This window comes from Dreissena polymorpha, chromosome 12 (assembly GCF_020536995.1).
Source record: "Dreissena polymorpha isolate Duluth1 chromosome 12, UMN_Dpol_1.0, whole genome shotgun sequence".
NCBI lineage: Eukaryota > Metazoa > Mollusca > Bivalvia > Myida > Dreissenidae > Dreissena > Dreissena polymorpha.
The window spans coordinates 73273427-73293596 of NC_068366.1; the positions used below are offsets into that span (position 1 = coordinate 73273427).

At 35.9% G+C, this 20170-nt stretch overlaps 1 protein-coding gene across 1 annotated transcript; it reads right to left on the reverse strand.

Moving 5' to 3' along the window:
• Positions 1–2399: 2399 nt before the first annotated feature.
• LOC127853970 (KAT8 regulatory NSL complex subunit 2-like) lies at positions 2400–20169 on the reverse strand. Its single transcript, XM_052388858.1, has 9 exons — positions 20019–20169; positions 18731–18970; positions 16002–16186; positions 12031–12145; positions 11483–11646; positions 6952–7043; positions 5974–6127; positions 3121–3278; positions 2400–2701 (listed from the first exon to the last, which is right to left on the reverse strand). Exons 2-9 carry the CDS (start codon positions 18964–18966, stop codon positions 2513–2515), a joined length of 1293 nt encoding a protein of 430 aa, XP_052244818.1. The 5' UTR covers positions 18967–18970; positions 20019–20169; the 3' UTR covers positions 2400–2512.
• Between the last annotated feature and the right edge of the window lies 1 nt (position 20170).

Here is a 20170-nt window from a genome sequence, read left to right on the forward strand (position 1 = left end):
TAACAAATCTATGTTTCCTCAATATATAAAGATAATTTTTCAAAACCACTTTAAATCGTGGTTAAATACCTAAACGTCAATGCATTAGCAACCCTGAATATTAAAATGATATTACATACAATTTAAGGGTTAACTTAATGTATGCAAGTACAATATGTAAATTCTCTCGCAACCCTGGTCATAAGACTTAAAGGAAATTTATTTAAATACTAACAAAAAAACTGACCATTGTGATTGAAGTCGGCCCAAAGAACCTCGTCGGGTAATCTAGATCAAACCTAAAGGTTTTAGTAAATTTTACTTCAACTTTTCATTTTTAACATGACTCACAAAGGTGTGTGACATTTATTGTTAATGTTGCGACATCTATCGGCAGTTGAAATTTGTGACATATATCATCAGTTGGATTTGCGACATTTATCGTTCCTTGCGACATTTATCGTCAACGTTGCGACAAATCTCGTAACCTGCGACATATAACGGCGATGCGACATTTAACGGCGCTACAAGCTTTCTATACACACAATATTAGTACAATATCTTTATTCGAATTTAATTTATTTAGCATAAAGCATATTTTCTATTTGGTGTAACGGGGTCCTTCCTCTATACTCTAATAGCCCAAAAAGCATTTACATGCTAAACCTGCAAAAACCAAACCTTGACAGAAAATGTGAGTGCAATAAAACCATCACAATTAAAGATTTATATGAAAACTTACAGTCTATTCTTCTTGCTTGTAAACGTAATCAATACCCGCGTTTTGAACAATATGAACGAAAGAAGTTGTTATCGTTAATGTTTGATTTCATTATTTATTATAAAGTTACATTAAAATTGAATAAAACAGTTAAGTAGTTTATAAAATTAGTAATTGATAAACATATTAAAACGTTTTTTACTGTTCTAAGAATATCGTTCGATTATGTATGGGCATTTGTGTTGTAATTTATGCTGCGCTAGGCGTTCGGTAACCTGCTCCATCTTTGTTCTGCTTGCAAACTAACATGGCGCTTCTCTAATATTACGTTCGTTCATCCAAGTTCAATGGTCTGAATCCAAATAGATCTACCTATATTAGAGCTGTGTTCATAAAAGCGTACTAAGTACATCTTAAATGTACTATATCCTCCAATGTCAGTTCAAAATGGCTAGATATATTAAGTTAAAAAGTTAATATAAAATACATTAATATACGTGGCACATTCATTAGATACTAACAAGTAATTCCCCGAAGCCACTTATTAAATAAACTTATGTTGATCCTGGTCATTCCGTGCAGATGATTGTAGTTAATAGACGAGTATGATGGTGAACCATATATCGTTAAAATTAAACGGGGATTATTACGGGGACCAAAACGTAGTTATCGCAAATCCTATTATATGTGGAAGGTCGATGTATGAAAGCAGAACATATTAAGTTTCAAATCAGACGCTGGATAACAATATCCTTTGTTCATATAATGCTTTCAGTCATAGACCTTTAAACGCAGAGTATTTTAACACTTAGATACGGTAGGTCAAAAGAGACCGACGGCTTCAGACACGATATATGTGCACAAACAACTCCGCATATAGGGTGTGTAAGTCTCGTTTTCTTTCGTTTTCGAATTTCTACTTCCAAATGCTCCAGTACCAAAAAATCTCAATGTTATGATGATTTGTTGGATTGATGTCAGCGCATGGTTTTTGTTTGTTTGCCGTTGCAAATTGTCCTTACGAAGATTTTCCAAGAAAGAGACTCCATTCTTTGAAAAACGATAACGTGCAATAAACTCTTCACTAGTTAATTCATCAAGATGATGTGACAATCGAAATTCCTTTGGTTTCCTAAATGGCAGAACAGCTATAGCCGCCATTTTGTAACCTAGCGTTAACTGTTTAATTGTGCTTTAAACCTCAATTAAAGTTAACGGCAGAAACTGACGTTAAACTGGCCGTTAAAAGCCAGCGTTATTTTGAGCAACCCAATGTTAACGCTTACCCAGATTTTAACAGGCCCGTTATCATTTAACGGTCCATTAAGACTTAACAATGCCTTGAGCAACCGGGCCCAGATCTTTCCGAGTTATATACTTTTGCCGTCATTGAAACAAGACGCGTGAATGTTTTATTGTTAAGAGCTACTGTTCTGAAACTCGTTCAACCTTTATCACCAGTGAAATATGATAGAAAACCAAACGTGTTAGCGTAAATTGCCAATACGTTCACCTTGCTACGTCACTGCTGTTAACATGCACATGTCACTTGAGTGCAACTACCTGTCATTGTAATATGAACTTTGCGTGCAGATTGATTTGAGGTTTAAGCAGTAGCTATTAAGCATCTCCGAATTCGGTTTTCCTTGTTTCACCAAGCAAAATACCTGAGTTGGTACATTAAATAAGAAACAAAAAATAATGGAAATGGTATGTTTATTCAAAATATGAACAAAGATGTCTGCAAATAAACGCAAATATAGCATCGAAGTATTTTTTACTATACAACAAATCAATAATTTTGGTAAATGTCTATGAAGAATCAGAACTCTTCAAATGCTGCAAGAGTAGCTTCCCTTTCTTAAGAAGCTCTTCTTCTGAGAGTTGTCGCCCCTGTCTACTGCCGGGTCGACTGGTTGCCTGCTCCTCGAAGGACTGATCGGTTTCCATGGCAGCCTCGTTCGTCACGTCGATGATGTCATCAGTGACATTACCTTCATTCTAAAACATTATGTGTAAATTAATAAACAATTTAAAATTTACAAAAAATTCTTCTATTTGTGTTACAAATTGATCTTTCATACATTTAATAAATACATTTTAAACTTATTATTCATATGATGTGAACATGCTTGTAAGTTGTATAAAATATATAATTTCTGTACATCTCAAACTGAGTTTCATTAAGATAACTATTGTTTCAATCCAGCATGAATATATTACAACTTTTAACAAAAAACTATTATGCCTGCCTGCCTGTTCAGGTTTAAGTGTTTTTGAGTTCATTTTGAGTTCATATACGCATGGTATATAGCTCGTGAAGGACAAAACAAATCACATGACCTCAGAAATAATGTTTAAACGGTGGGACTACTAGCACGCATTTAGCGCCTAATTGAAAAGAAAAATAGACAGTTCACCTTAGAATCAGTGCCGAACGTTGAATCATGTGATGAGTTGAGGTTGGGGTGCAGGGTACAGCATGGCACATCTTCACATGTGGCCACTGGGAGACTGCACGTTCCATCTCCAAAACTACACGGCCTGTACAGAACCTGATGGGGATCATGAAGGATGTCTGGGGTCATAAGTTAAAGAAGACAAGATTTCAGACAACGCCTTCTAGCTATTCAAAGCTAGTTTTTCCATAGCCCATAAAAACCATTTTCCTGTACACGGATAAACAAGTAACAACTTGATTTACAAGCTTTTTTTTGTGATGTACTTTTTAAAACATAACACTTTTATCATATTCTCTGTTAACTTCATATTGAGTGGTTAAGGAGACGAGTAACAGAGTTTCTGAATCAATGTAACAATAAACAATTAACCTTAAAGATTTTTGTGATTTCTGTTAAATCCATGTCAAAATGGTTTACTAGTATTTAAAGCTTGCTTATCCATGCAAAGCCAATGGTTCCATACACACCTGCAATAACATTCACTAAGCGCATGTTTACCTCATATAAAGACGTTACACCAGAAAGGGAAAGTTCTTGCTTGCAATAGGCATAAGGCCAACTAAACTTTGATTCACCAAACACATTTTATTCAAACTTAAATAGTCATTAAACTTGTTTATAACTTCAATTGTACTTTCAATTTTACAAGTTTCTTTTGTATCAGTCATTCTTCTTTTAAGGAACATGGGCACATAAAAGTGCTCAAGAATTTCATAAACACAAATGTTAAACATTTGTTCAAATACATTTTCAACATATATGTTACTATTTAAAGATTTCCTCTCATGCTATAATTTTTCATGCAACAGTTTTTTAGAATTGTGAGGAATTGACAGTACTTTTTTATTAAATAAATCAAATATAAGAAATTTTGTGTTTACACTATCAAAGTGTGTGCTGAACTTTGCAATTTACACCATGTATGTGATTTTTTTTTTAAGAGTACCAATTCAATGTATGTAATATGGATACATTTGGATTATTTAAGTTGAAGTACTATTTGAAATGCAATGATACCTGTTTTTCCTCATACTTCTCCACAGTAATATCAATACACCCATGAAGTTTCATGTTGAAACCTTGCATGGTATCTTAAATATAGCCCTGAAAAGTTTCATCATACAAAAAACAAAGGGTAATAACTCTTAAATTAAGAAAGAATAGGGTTATGGTCCTTGTGCTTGACACTTCTCCTCATTGATATCTATACACCAATAAAGTTTTATAATGATATCTTATATAGTCCTACAAAGCTTTGTGACAGACCAACTCTCACCATAACACATTTATTCAAATTAGCTTTTGAGATACAAAAAAATATATTTCCATGACTTCATTTAAGACAAAGTTTTAAAATCAATCACCAAGTAAATATTAGTCGGACAGGGGCTCGTCACTTACGTAAGGGCATTTTATACTTGATTAGTCTTAAATAAAGGGCAAATCTCTTTTGCCTTTGTTTTTAATCAAAGTCAATAGTGCCTTGATTGGCTGATTCATTTTATCCATAATTTACTTAAATGCTTTAAAACAAGAGCTGCGTTTGTGAAAGGCATTGCAAACAATCAATGGACCGGAACAAATGTCACACTTCATCTGTAGGTCATGTAGGCAGACTAACATACAAAAATTAGCCCAATATCTTAAAGCATTACGTAAAAAAACATCTGGAAAGCAGTAATAATATTAATAGAGAACAATTTTAAGTCCAAACCCAAAACTTTGCCAAAAATTAATGGACCAAAACGTATTTTACACCTCATCTGTAGGTCATGTATGTAGACTCACAATAGATATTGTACCTGCCAAATGAAAATAAATAAATATCTCCTTTTAAAGTTTAATGCTTCCCTTGGCAAACAATTAATATCAGTCCAAGGCCCGTATCTTCATTAAAAATCAACAGAATGGAATTAATTATACATTCTTTTTTTAAGATAGACTATCATACCAAAATTCAGCTCAATATTGTAAAGCATTGCGTAAAAAAACTCCGGAAAACTAAATGATTGATGGACAGACAGACAGACAGTGCGATTGCTAAATCATCTACCCAGAACATAAAAATAAAGAATCAACATATTATATTAAATATTAATTTTGTTTTAAGAATTAAGTATGTATTGGCCATGTATGGAAACAGAAACAGCAATAATACACTCTACTTAATTAGTATTCGTCCAAAGTTTTTTTTATTCCAGAAGTCCAAATAATGATTTTAATGCAAAATGCCACAATACTTACAGCCTTATTAAACATTTATTACTTGTTGGAAAAAGGGGTGCCCCCTCCCCTCCCAATTTTCCAATTATGCCTTATACTAATGTTTTTGAAATATGAAAAAAAACTATTGTAAAGATTTTTTATTATTAGCAACATTAAAAACCACATAAAAATTGTTATTTTTCGTCCAAATTAATATCTACTTCCACAAATCAGACGGACGGACGGACAGTCTGATCACTATATGCCCTCCTTTGGGGGCATAAAAATGTCATAGAATATCAAAATAAATCAGAAAGCCACATACATAGACTAGAGAGTGGACACCATGCTAAATCCTTGAAATGCACTAAGTGACCCCGTGACCTAGTTTTTGACCCGGCATGACCCATATTCGAACTTGACCTAGATATTGTCTAGATACAACTTCTGATTAAGTTTGGTAAAGATCGGATGAAAACTATTTGAATTAGAGAGCGGACACGAAAAGTGTGACAGACTGAAGGACAGTGCGAAAACTATATACCCCCTTTTCTTCAATAGAGGGCATAAATATCTAAAACATCTTTTTTATGCTTCAAAGGATACGAGAGAAGCAGTATTTGGAGAGTGGCAAGGTGGGGTTTGAACATTTCTCTCCATTGGTGTGCACGCTACACTTTGAGTGCACTGGAGGCTTGTAATTGCTGCCATCAGAAGCTGCAATTCTCCTTTCCTTTGACTGGCGATGTAATAACGCCTCCTAGACAGCAAAATTAAGACACTTGCATCCTATACACTTTGGTATTTGCTCATAAAAAGATTAATCACAAAGGGTTTAGTTTACAGATCTTTAAAAAAAAAACAAAAAAACTTCAAACATCTAGTAGAAGCTAATAATCTGCCTCCTGCAACATACTTAGCACATTAACAAGAGCGATTGTGACATTTACCTTTCATCTAGATTTTACAAATACTGAATACGACACATCTCAACATGTTGATTATTTGTTGTAATTTGTTTTAAATGAATTGAATAGCAAAGAAATAGGTCAACAGCACCAAGTTGAAAACAGAGGCTCACTGCACAAGTGTGACCTTGACCTTTGTGCTTCCTACATAAAATACACTGTCTCAACATGATTAATTTTGTTTTGTTTTAAATCAATAAATGCTTTTAAGAATAGCTTGAAAATTGATAATTAAAAGTCCTGAAAAGTAAATATTGTTATATTTGTGTTTTGAACTTTTTACATGTGACCTTAAATAAAGAGCTAGGATCACAGGATTTCAGGCAAAACGCTTGCTCTACAGGTCAACATTTGTGGGACTCCTATTAAAGTTGCCCCGATTAATTAAGAAGTTACAGTCAAGACAAGCTATAAATCTAATGGGTATACCATTTTATGAATTACAAGTGGAATATTACTTTAAGAGCAGCCTGATAATAAATAAGTTTCAGTCCACGCTGTAAGCAATCAGGGTTAACAGATATGAACAGCAATGCCATACTTTACATACATAGGTTAAATGTTAAAATTTTAAAACACTTTGTTAAAATGAGTTGCTTCAGCAAGCACAACTTACCATGCCATATCTACGATGGTAGCGTTTCATAGCAGTATATCGGCTCCAATTCTCCTGACTCTCCAGATCTTTGGAATACTGACCTATGGCACCTACAGTAACATGAAAATTTAAGCATTAAATGTAAAACAAGGCTTTGACAGCGTTCAAGAAAGTTCCCATCCATATACTAGAAATGAGTCAAGTTGAGTCAACAACACTGGTGCCTCCACAATACATGTTTGGACATAGAGATATTGACTATATAATATATTGTGGGCAAAAAGACAAAGCGCTATAATTCAGACCCAAATGGTAACAGCAACTTTCCTTTCTTAACTATCATCTATAAATTAAGCTCATTCAACTGAAAGTTTAAGAGATCCTTCCATTAGTTAAAGCGGAGTTGAATACACAAGTTTCTGAAGGTATGGGCTTAATTCATGAGCTGAACATGAGTTGTTTCATCATCAAATCCAATGAAAGTGTATAAGATTTTGATTTAATATACTCCATTAGTTTGAGAGCTGGTGAAAAAGAGTTATCATGATTTATTAAGTCTTCATGCTAACATACTAGCCAGAAGCCCTGAGCTAGTGCTTGCAATTTGGGGCATTAGATATTTGTAAACAATAGCACTATTAAGCTAGTATTGTTTTTTTTTCAAGCAAATTATCATAACATAATCGCATCAATAATTATTATCACTGCATTTATATATAAGATTATAAATAACAAGAGGCCCATGAGGGCCTGAATCGCTCTACTGCTAGAAACACTGTGCAACTTTGGAAACAATAAGATGGAAACTGTGTACTTAATGGCGCAAACAAGGAGAATTTTCTCAAATTCAAGGGGAGATTATTGTGTACTTATTTCTCCGATACTGCTCATATTCAATAGGGTTCAAATCCTCATTGATATAAAGATACTGTGCAAATTTGGAAATAATTGGATGAAAACTGTGGAATTAATTGCGTAAATTAGCGGGATTTCAAAGTTTACTCATATTCAAGGGGAAGTCATTCTGGACTTATTGTTTTGATATTCCTTTTTTTTAACAAGGGCTGTTTGTAAAACATGCAAGCCCCCCATATGGGCTGTCAGTTGTAGTGGCAGCCATTGTGTGAATACGTTTTTTGTCACTGTGACCTTGACCTTTGACCTGAAAATCAATAGGGATCATCTGCCAGTCATGATCAATGTACATATGAAGTTTCATGATCCAAGGTGTAAGCATTCTTGAGTTATCATCCTGAAACCATTTTACTGTTTCGAGTCACTGTGACCTTGACCTTTGACCTAGTGACCTGAAAATCAATAGGGGTCATCTGCGCGTCATGATCAATGTACCTACGAAGTTTCATGATCCTAGGCCTAAGCGTTTTTTAGTTACATCCGGAAACCATCTGGTGGAAGGACGGACTGACATTTCCTCATTGATACAAAGACACTGTGCAAGTTTGCCAAGAATTGAATGAAAATTATGGAATTTAACAAATAAAATAAACTGCTGCGCCATGAGCGCATGATACGCCCGTCGTTCGCCAATGAAGTAGTAAGGTAATAAATAACCCTTTGAATCATTTTTTTACTTCAGTTTATTTAATGAAATCACGAAATTTTGACGAACAAAGTCGCATAACTCTGGAACGACAATTCAGAATTCCGTCAAAAATGAAAGGGGATCAGGGTTTATGAATATTAAGATTGTGTTAAAATTTGAAAAAAATCCATCGAAGGATATTTGAGCTACGGTAGGACATTCAATGAAATCACGAAATTTTGACGAACAAAGTCCCATAACTCTGGAACGACAATTCAGAATTCCGTCAAAAACGAAAGGGGATCAGGGTTTATCAATATTAAGATTGTGTTGAAATTTGAAAAAAATCCATCGAAGGATATTTGAGCTACAGTAGGACATTCAATGAAATCACGAAATTTTGACGAACAAAGTCCCATAACTCTGGAACGACAATTCAGAATTCCGTCAAAAACGAAAGGGGATCAGGGTTTATCAATATTAAGATTGTGTTAAAATTTGAAGAAAATCTGTCAAAGGATATTTGACGTAGCGTACGACATTAACAGACGGACGGACGGACGGACGGACGGACAGACGGACGGACAGACGGACGGACAGACGGACGGACAGACGGACGGACAGACGGACGCGGGGTATACCATAATACGTCCCGTCATAGACGGGCGTATAAAAAACTGAATTTTCATTTTTTTCAAAATTCAAGGGGAGATAATTCTGGACTTATAACTCTGATATTGCTCATTTTCAATAGGGTTTGACTCATCATTCAATTAAAAAGACTCTGTGCAAGTTGGGAAATAATTGGATGAAAACGGTGGACTTTATTGCGTAAACAAGCCTTATTTCAAATTGTTCACAAATTCAAGGGAAGATAATTCTGTACTTTTTATTCTGATGTAACCCATTTTCAATAGGGTTCGAGTCCTCAATAATATAGACAATGAACAAGTTTGAATAAAAATCGGATGAAAACTGAGGACTTTATCGCATAAACAAGAAAAAGTCTAACGCACTCACGCAGGCATGACCAAGTTTCATGATGATTGGGCAAAAATTATTACTTCTAGTGTGTACACAAGGTTTCTCTATAGCCATATAAGGAATACTGCCCCGCCCCCTGGCGGCTATGTTTTTCAACGGACCGGAACCATTTTTGAACTCAACCAACATATCATCAGGGGTGTGATTAAAGCAAAGTCAGAGGGGAGGAAAATTCTGTCAAATGATTTTGACTACGCAAATGGCGCGCATAACGCAATGACAAACCTTAAAACAGACATTAAAATAAACAACTTCTTGAACTTCATAACAATATTTCTTTATAAAAACCTGTTAAACTTCACATTTAACATACTGAGGATGCAAAGTAAACAGTTAAGTTAGAATTTATTGTAACTAATAGCAGCAGTTTTTCAATGTATTGAATTACAGTTAATGGACTAAATATAAACAAACACACTTAAGTGTTCTTCTTGTGTTAATGATGTATTAACTGAGTTAAATTAATATACTTAATTTGTTTACCTTCAATATCTTGCATTTCACATCTTCACTCAGTTCAACGCTATTTCAGTTAACCGAACAGCGTGACAAACATAATAAAGCAGAATATGCATATGCATCTGATTATACACAGACCCACAGACATATAAATCAAATCATGTTTGTCTATTTCCATGTTCGAACGATGCTCTTCTAAATTGTTTTACTTCGCGAGTAGACTTAACTCCAATTTGCAAACACTGGTTTCCGTGCTACAAATTCAGTGGGCACATTTCTTAACAAAATATGTGTTGCTTGTATCTAAAACGTAGTCTTTTTGTTGACAAACACATTTCATTATTCAAATCAGACTAGGTGATGTCAGTCGTTTATTCAATTGCTATTTGTCATTTCAATAATCTTAATTTTCTCTTCACAAGGCGCCATTTGCAAACAAATCAGCAGAGCGCATTTTAAGAAAACGATTTTAATTGGAAGATTGGGAAATGACAGCCAATTATATCGCTCGTTTTAAAAATGCTTAGACAGAATCTACTAGTGTAAAATGCGGAGAGATTTCGCAGGCCGCTGATATCTCGGGCCGCTTATGAAATACGTCCGTGGAATCGGTGGTAGCCCCTCTCCCCCACATTTTTTTAAACGAATTTACGCGAATCTCAGAAGTGACTTCTGGGACAACCTGATCCGCGGAAATCCGCAGATCCGCGGAAAAATCACACCCCTGATCATTAAGACGAACATTTTGACAAAGTTTCATGAAGATTGGGCATCAAATGTGACTTCTAGTTTTCACATTGTTGTTCTTTTTTTTACCTAGTGACCTAGTTTTTGACCCAGCATGACCCAGTTTCGAAATCAGTTGAGGTATTATTGGGACAAATGTTCTAACCAAGTTTCTTAAAGATCGGACAAGAAATGTGGCCTCGAGAGTGTTCACAAGGCAAAATGTTGAAGACGCACGACAGACGGACGACGGAAAAAAGGCGATTCCAAAAGCTCACCATGAGCACAACAGGTGAGCTAAAAAGCAGTAAGCCAACTATTGCATTAAAATACAGGATAGTGATATTTGGTTTTCATTAAAAAAACAACATTAATTAGTGAAGGTTATAGCATATTAATTGAGCTTTGAAGACAACACATCAGGCTTGTTAAACAGCTACATGTAAAGGTTTGTGGTCTTGCTAAGGATAACACTCTGAAACCCGTACAGTGAAGACTGCGTGTTAACCAAGTCTCCTGACTATATCTTTGGCCTCTATTTATTGCTAGCTGGAGCACTGTCTTATGTACACACCAGTCTTAACTTCAGCTTGGTCACAAACGTTACTTTTACCCATGCACTGCTTTGTCAGCTATGTTCAAGTGCTTATACACTTGACAGGTGAGCTAAAAAAACACTAATTCATGATCATATTTAATGGACAGACAGAGAGCATAACCCTCATACTACCAATAAATATCTGGCTGACTGGGAGTGAGATCTCTTTGTTCCCTTACCAAAGGAGTCTTTCTCGTGTCCCACAGTGTGCATATACTTTCGCCTCCTCTCTTTCATAACATGCTGCAGACGTTTGAACTGCTCGATATAGAGTGACTGGAGGCGTATCAACTTGTCCCGCATCACCAGTGCCACCTCTTCCGCAGTATACACCTCTGCATGTCTGTATGAGAAGTCAATCTCTTCCCATGTAACTTCAGCATAATACTTTGATCATCAGAAAAAGTCTGCACAGGCTTATCAGGAACGACACTTTCCACTTTTACCAAATTTTTTGTTTACCGGACGTCTCTTATAAACGAAAATCCATTGTAGATGGAAAGTGTTGTCACTGATTCGCCTGTGAAGACTGCAGATTTCTTTCAAAGATCACAGCTCATTTATGGATCAGAGGTGTGATTTTGAAACCAAATTAGGGAAGCAAAATGAAAGGGAGACAAGCAGCTGAGATGAGGAAAAAGCCCTTGATGAATAATGATGTAGTTCTTCAGCGGACTGTTCCATTGTAATATGACAAACACATTTTTATAAAGAATTATGTGATTACTTGAGAGGATCTTCTAGTTCACTGTCCCCACTCTCAGCATCACTGTCTCCTTCATCTTTCCATGCCTGATCTATCACGGGAGTCTCTGCGTCTGAATCGCTGGAACTGGCATACTCTGAAACAGTCAAGACAACAGCTACATAAGAAAGGAGAGGCACTTAGTGAAAGCAGGACTTAATGCATGAGAGAACAAGACCTGTGTTTGTGAAACCTAATGCCCCCTACTGAGCTTTGAAGCCCCACAGCAGCTATTTAAGAGAAAATTGTTCAAGGCCCATCACTTTGCCAAAAATCAATGGACCGGGACAAAACTCAAAAATCAATGGACCGGGACAAAACTCAAACTTCATCTGAAGGTCATGTAGGTAGACTCACATACCAAAAATCAGCTAAATTTCTGCAAAACCCTCAGGAAAACAGTCTTCACAGGCTAATTAGGGATATCACGTTCGACTTTTGTTGTTTTTTGTTTTAAGAAAGTCTCTTCTAAATGAAAATCAAGTCTAGTCTGAAAGTTTGCATGATGGGTGAAGCTGTCACGTAAAGCATATGAAAGCATGTTGTAAATATGTATACCTCAGAAAATGCAAATAATGCAGGCACATATGTATAACGTTTAGACCACCCATGTGGCTTGTTAAAGAAATGATTAGCGACCAGAGTGCAAATATGCACAACTAAATTACTTAAGTGAATATGTATTGCTTTCGAACAAACAATATGACTTGTACGTCAAAAAAAAACTCCTTAAGGCTTTTTCACATAATTAACAGATGTAAAAATAATTATATACATAATTGACGCCAAAATGATTAATTATCAGAGTGCAAGTTCCTTGCCTTTAGAATTATACGATAATCAACACCAAAACACAATGTAATGTGATCTAGGACTTTTCCAACTACGTGATTTATTCAGCAAAAATAACTAATCAGCGGAGCAAAACAACAATGAGCACATGCTAGGGCCCAGTTATATTGACCAACTCAAAATTGAATATAGAGATGTTTGTTTGATTATCAGGTAGTTTTCTATGTGTATGTTTTGTTAGAAAAGGACACTGCGAATGGATTTGAATAGGTACTTTAGGCTAGTTACAGTACTAAGGAGAGTGGGACATGGACGGACATAGAAGGCGTCCAGTCATGTAGTAGTTGACAGAAAAATCATTCTATATTACAGCCAACAGGCTACGGAGACAAACAGTCAGACTGTCAGAATATTTCACGCTGAAAGCTATTTTTTTACCTGAGTGGTCATAAGTCACTCTGATACAGCCGCAGACATAAGTTTAACGCCATAGCATGTGCACGTGACAAAATCAATAGATCTTTCTAGCTTGCAAGGTGTCAGCAATAACAATTAGCTAGCGAGTGAGGTAATTAGGAGGCAATAAATGGATTAGTAATCGTCAATTGTGACAAAACAGACATTTAATTGCAACTTTTCTAACAAGCAACGGCGTTTATACAAGTGGATTTTTCTCATGTAAAACATCTGTTCAATTTTCAGGAGAGAAGCTTACATCAAATGGTATTCTATTGATAAGGTATAAAACCAAGTACATGTAGCTTCTGTGTTTGAATAAAAATGCTTTTTGTGTAAAGTGATGTTTGGGTACATAGAAAAAAAGGGTTTTTGGTGTCCGTTTCTTTGAATAAGAGCAATACTGTTCTGCCCTACTTTTGTTTATTAACAATTAATCCGCTGTTTATTATTTTTTGGACCTGTCGTCAAATACAAATGACAAAGTTATTTAAAAATTATTTCCAACAAATGTAATATGTTCTGCTTAATTGACTGAATTAACAAGATTCAGTATACAAATATATTACCGGTACAATCGATATATATATAAGTTTAAAATGGGTGTGAATTTAAATAAATCATTTAATGTATAATAATTAATGATTTCAATACACATTATTTATGTAATTTTTATCTTTATCTTCAATGAGCCTGTGTTAACTTTAAACTGTGGGGTAAAGATCTAGCAACTTGACCAACTCATTTACCATCTTAAAAGTGGTACCCCGAGAATACCGTTCATCTGTCTCCAACGGCCACGTTAGCCATTTCCCTTGACATACCACTGGCAGAGCTCCAGATAAGGTTTTGTTAAATTCTTAACGTTACTACCAAGAATTCTTAACTCTGAAATTTTATTCTTAACGTTACTACTAAGTTTTGGAAAATAATTCTTAACTTTTCTAAATGACCTAAAAAATCAATCAGTGCTCCAGCTAGGCCTAAATCGAAGGGCGCCGCGCCCTGCCCTCCCGAACCTCCGCCCTGCGCCCCCGAACCTCTGCCCTGCCCCCCCCCCCCCCCCCCCCCCCCCCCCCCCCCCCCCCCCCAAAAAAAAAAATAATTTTTTTTTTTTTTTTTTTACATATGATTATTCATAAATCTCTAATTACATTGGTATTACTTTAATCCTCATTGTAGACATTATATTTGAATGGTTTAATAATAATAGGAATAATACAATTATTTATAACATATAAATTAACATGCAATAGGAAGCATTCCAGAAACACCCGTGCGCTCTTACGTGCCCTTTTCACAAAATACTGCGCGTCAAAAGTGCCCTTTTGACAAAAAAGCCCCCCTGCCCTTTTCAAATCCTAGCTGGAGCACTGATCAATAATAATGGTTATTTTTATGCAAAAAATCAAAATAAACATACTAGCAACTTTATTTATACGAGTTCAACAGTGTCTATTCAGTATTATACAATTTTATTTTTCAAATACCTTAATATGCCCAAACTGTGCTTAGATTGCATTCCTTCGATGAATTTTACATATTTCACAATTAAAATGTGTCTCCCCTTCACTATTTTCAGCGATTAGCCACGGGAATTGTCCCTTCCACACGTTCAATGTTTTTTGTTTAAGTTTGGACCCGTCGCGTCGCGTTTATTTTTAGCTTTTCCCACTGTGTCGGCAACTGAACATAAAGCATCATATACGATCTTTTCTATAATGTCTTTCTTAACATTCAACTTTGGCTCACTTTGCGTACAATATGTTAAAAGCGTGATTTTGCATGCTTTGCGTTTTTTTAGGACGCTCTCTGGGCGCGCCATTGTTTTTTGACTGATAGACTTTACACGCCGCTTTTATTGGGAAAAAAAAGCTTTGTTAAACAAACCCAAAAACCATTCTATTTAAGCACCGAAAAGAATACGCGAAAAGAACTCAATAAAAGTCGATACGTACCGATGTAAAAATAATATTCCTAACTTGATTTTGTAATTCTTAATGGTAAGACAAGATTTAAAAATAAATACGTAACGGACTTGAAAATAATTCGTAATTACAAAAATACGACCCTTATCTGGAGCTCTGGACTGGTTTTTTTGTGTTTTTTTAGAATTGTCTTAATTTTTAGACTTAAGTCTAAAAATAGGTTGGTGAATACAGGAAAAAGTCCAAACTGAACCTTCTAAATGTAGTAGTGCCCTTCCTCCAAACCATCTGCCCAAATGCCTCAAGTAAACAAGCAAATTTGTTGAATTGATATCCCCCGCCATTATACTTCTGGAAACAAAAGTTTTCTGGACGGATGGACAACGCCAACGTGCATCATCCTCTTATCTATATATATAATCATACCAAGTTTAAGTAAAATCCGTCAAAGCACTTCCAAGATATGGCTCCGGACACAGAAAAAAGCATTTTTTCAAGATACAAAGGGCCATGACTCCGTTATTATCAGATAGTGTTAAATGCCATTTGGCGTGCATCATCCTCTTATCTATATATATACTCATACCAAGTTCCAAGGAAATCCCCCAAAGCACTTCCAAGATTTGGCTCCAGACACAAAAGTGCCAGACAGACGGACGGATGGACGGACAATTCCAAAACAATATCCCTCTGCCTATGGCGGGGAATAATAAACAGGATTTACAATTGTGTTGAAAAACTTGTCAAAAAGCATTGAGGCAACAACTGATGACCTACCTAATGCTTTGCTGGCCACACTGGGTGCCTTTTTGCTCTCGTGGTTGTCATAGTTGTGACCTCGGCCGTGCATGAAATGATGGTCTAGACCCTCCAGTAACGTCTCTGGGCTTTCTTTTGGTCGCTTCTTTCTGGAGTTTCGTTGGCGAATCAGCATCGAGCGTCTGGTGTGCTCTACACAGAGGCTGCAAATCACAAGGTAACAAGTTATGTGTAAAAAAACTCAACATTGATCTGAAAGCCATGCAGGTAGACTCACACATCAAAAATAAGGAATACATGTATATCTGCAAGCATTCAGGAAACAGGTCCAGAAAATTGTTATTGTAGAGAAAATTTGAAGTATCATTACTTCGCAAAAAATCTATGGACCTGAACAAAAGTCAAAATTGTTCTCTAACTCACATCAGGTTTTTTTTGGCCCGATTTTATAGCCGAAATTCGGCTATGTTCCCAATCCCAAAAAGTATACTTTTTTCCCAAAATGTGGCAAAAAATTCCCAATTTCCAAAAAAAAAAGTTATATCAAATTAAGTATTTTCCTTATCTGTGAACTTTTCGTGTGGAAAAAAAAGCCTAATGAATTTATTTTCCCAATTACATGAAAATGCAGATAAAATTCCCAATTCCAAAGCCATGGGCTATCTTCCCAAAAAGTGGGAAAAAAAACCTGCACATACAATTTAGGGTATATCTCAAAGAGTTAAAGAAAAATTCCTGATATGAAAAAATGACTGCTTTGTTAGCGAGGCTGTTTTCGGAGAAAACCCGCGCTATTGTCATAGCCAGCTTGTCCGCCTTCCGCCGTAGGCATCGTGGTAAAACCTTAACATTGGCTCTAAAATCAAAGTGCTTCCACCTACAACTTTGAAACTTCATATGTAGATGCACCTTGATGAGTTCTACATGCCACACACATTTTTGGGTCACTAGGTCAATCAAGGTCACTGTGACCTCTAATATAAAACTTTAACAAAAACCTTAACATTGCCTCTAAAATCAAAGTGCTTCCACCTACAACTTTGAAACTTCATATGTAGATGCACCTTGATGAGTTCTACACGCCACACCCATTTTGGGTCACTAGGCCGGTCAAAAGTCAAGGTAGCTGTGACCTCTAAAAAAAAAAAATACTGACAAGCTTTCGCAGCCGAGCGTGGCACCCATTATGCGGTGCTTTTGTTAGTATTTGCAACCTTAATGGTAGCATAAATTAAACAAATTAAACATTTGTTTTATTACTCTGCTGGCCTCATTAACAACAAGTTTATTACAGCATAAAATAGACCTTTAAACTGGTATCTTACAAGATAATGCACATTAAAATGATTTTAGCATGCATGCAAACAATTTAACAAAACATTTTGCTATTGATAAAAAGGGCTGTTTGTAAAACATGCATGCCCTCCCCATATGGGCTGTCAATTGTAGTGGCAGCCATTGTGTGAATACATTTTTGGCATTGTGACCTTGACCTTTGACCTAGTGACCTGAAAATCAATAGGGGTCATCTGCCGGTCATGATCAATGTACCTATGAAGTTTCATGATCCTAGGCGTAAGCTTTCTTGAGTTATCATCCGGAAACCATTTTACTGTGTCAAGTCACCGTGACCTTGACCTTTGACCTAGTGACCTGAAAGTCAATTGGGGTCATCTGCGAGTCATGATCAATGTACCTATTAAGTTTCATGATCCTAGGCCTAAGCATTCTTGAATTATCATCCGGAAACCATTATTCTAAGTTGAGTCACTGTGACCTTGACCTTTGACCTAGTGACCTGAAAATCAATAGGGGTCATCTGCGAGTCATGATCAATGTACCTATGAAGTTTCATGATCCTAGGCATAAGCGTTCTTGAGTTATCATCCTGAACCATTTTACTATTTCGAGTCACCGTGACCTTGACCTTTGACCTAGTGACCTGAAATCAATAGGGGTCATCTGCGAGTCATGATCAATGTGCCTACGAAGTTTCATGATCCTAGGCATAAGCGTTCTTGAGTTATCATCCGACAACCATTTTACTATTTCGGGTCACCATGACCTTGACCTAGTAACCTCAAAATCAATAGGGGTCATCTGCAAGTCATGATCAATGTACCTATGAAGTTTCATGATCCTAGGCATAAGCGTTCTTGAGTTATCATCCGGAAACCATTTTACTATTTCGGGTCACCGTGACCTTGACCTTTGACCTAGTGACCTGAAAATCAATAGGGGTCATCTGTGAGTCATGATCAATGTACCTATGAAGTTTCATGATCCTAGGCCTAAGCGTTTTTGAGTTATCATCCGGAAACCATCTGGTGGGGGGACATATGGACGGACCGACATGTGCAAAACAATATACCCCCTTTTCTTCGAAGGGGGGCATAAAAATACCAAATAAACGGCAAAACATAAAGATACGACGTAAACTATTGGAGAAAGAAGGCAAAGTTTATGTTGTTAGTTTAAGAACCATGATTCAGAAGTGCTTCATGCAATTTTGCAGGTTATCGAATGTGGCCTAGATAATATGAACATAAACAATAAAAATATTACTTTTCAACATAATAAAAGTTAAAACATTACTACCAAATTTCATAGTGAACTGATTTGAACTGCTATTGATCAGACATGGTTCCTCTTAAGACCGCCAACCTGCCACATGTGTTACAATAAAACGTCCACTTTTTAAAACTTGCATATAAAAACCTTAAGATAAGTCAAGATTTGTTACGAACCCATCTTTTCGTTCTGACTTTGGCGCAGCATTTGTGCATCTCTTGCTGTTCTTGTTGGAGGTGTAAGAGCACTGTTTGAATGGAGCATTCTTATCTTCCAGAATGTGCTTCATGCAATACTCATAGCCCTCCAACCTATTCTGCATGCACACTCGATGGTTGTACATGCAGAACAGCCCTTCCACTGGAATTTTTGTCTTGCTGCTCTGCAGCACAGCATTGCGTGAACGGAACATGGCCCTTTAAAATAAGCACAAATTATGAAACATTTTGCAGTTAAACTTGCTTGTTTATTAAATATTATGAATTATAAATATATCCCTTAATACATGTACATGTTGCAAGTTTTCAGAAATTATTAATAAATTCTTTGATTTCACAAGCTAATGAGCTTCGCAAAACTGTATGAAAATAAACATTGTGTTGACATCAAGTTGAATACATCAAGCCTGAAAATCAATTCAAACAAACATAAATTAGATGCATAGAATCAAAAATAACAATTTATATTTGATTTCTTATCACAAAATAAGGCTTGATTGGTCATTGTCATTGGGTACTTTTAAAATGTACCCTGGGTACTCTTAAGTATACTTAAATGTACCCCGGGTATGGACAATATACTGAAACGTACTCGCAGATTCTAACGCTGAATGGTTCGTTGTCAGCTATTTTTTCAAATTAATTAGGTTCATATTAATATTATTATTAATGCAATTATTCTGCAAAACAGCCTCTATATTGTGGAAACTCCTTCTCAAACAATATTTTCGATGCAGGTTTTGTTCAAACAGAATTGCATTTTGTATCCCGAAGCGCGTTTTACATCGGATTTTGGGTGGGAATAAGTCTGGTACAGTCTAAATTTGCCAGCATGTATAAATTTCCCATTCCTGGGATACATTTAAGTATACTTTAGAGTAACGGGACTACCTGGGGTACACTTAAGTAGTACCCGAGACAACAAATTGAACAATGACCAATAGAACCAAAATAAGGTTATTTTGCATTAAAATATATATAAACAATCAAAGTGGAATACAATACAATACTTTGGAATAGTATTTCAGCCCTTGGAATAGCACATCACTAACTGGATGGTCGTTTCATCCAAAATAAGAAATAATTTGCCCAGCATCCATAATCCATAAAATAGTAAGCTTGAGATAACCCCTGAATTTTAAGACATAAAACAACTTTTTTTCGTGAAGTATTTTTGTTACCAATTATATTTAATATTTCAACTTCTGCAGCTTTTAATGTGCAAAAGGAAAGAGGTAATACTTACAAACAAGTTATTGTACAGATTATGCAATTTATGGTGTTAATTCCACAAGTATGATTAACTCGTCCGGTAACCTTGTCCTCATCGTGTAGTTGTGTGTGTTGTAATGACTACTGAACGATAATGCTGACCTATTTTCATTTTAATGAAATAAC

Coding starts and splice junctions, on each gene's coding strand:
- LOC127853970 (XM_052388858.1), bottom strand. CDS start 18,966: ATGTTCCGTTCACGCAATGCTGTGCTGCAGAGCAGCAAGACAAAAATT. Junction 7,044..11,482: donor ACACGAGAAAGACTCCTTTG/GTAAGGGAACAA, acceptor ATGTTACTGTAG/GTGCCATAGGTCAGTATTCC. Junction 2,702..3,120: donor CGTTCGGCACTGATTCTAAG/GTGAACTGTCTA, acceptor ATAATGTTTTAG/AATGAAGGTAATGTCACTGA.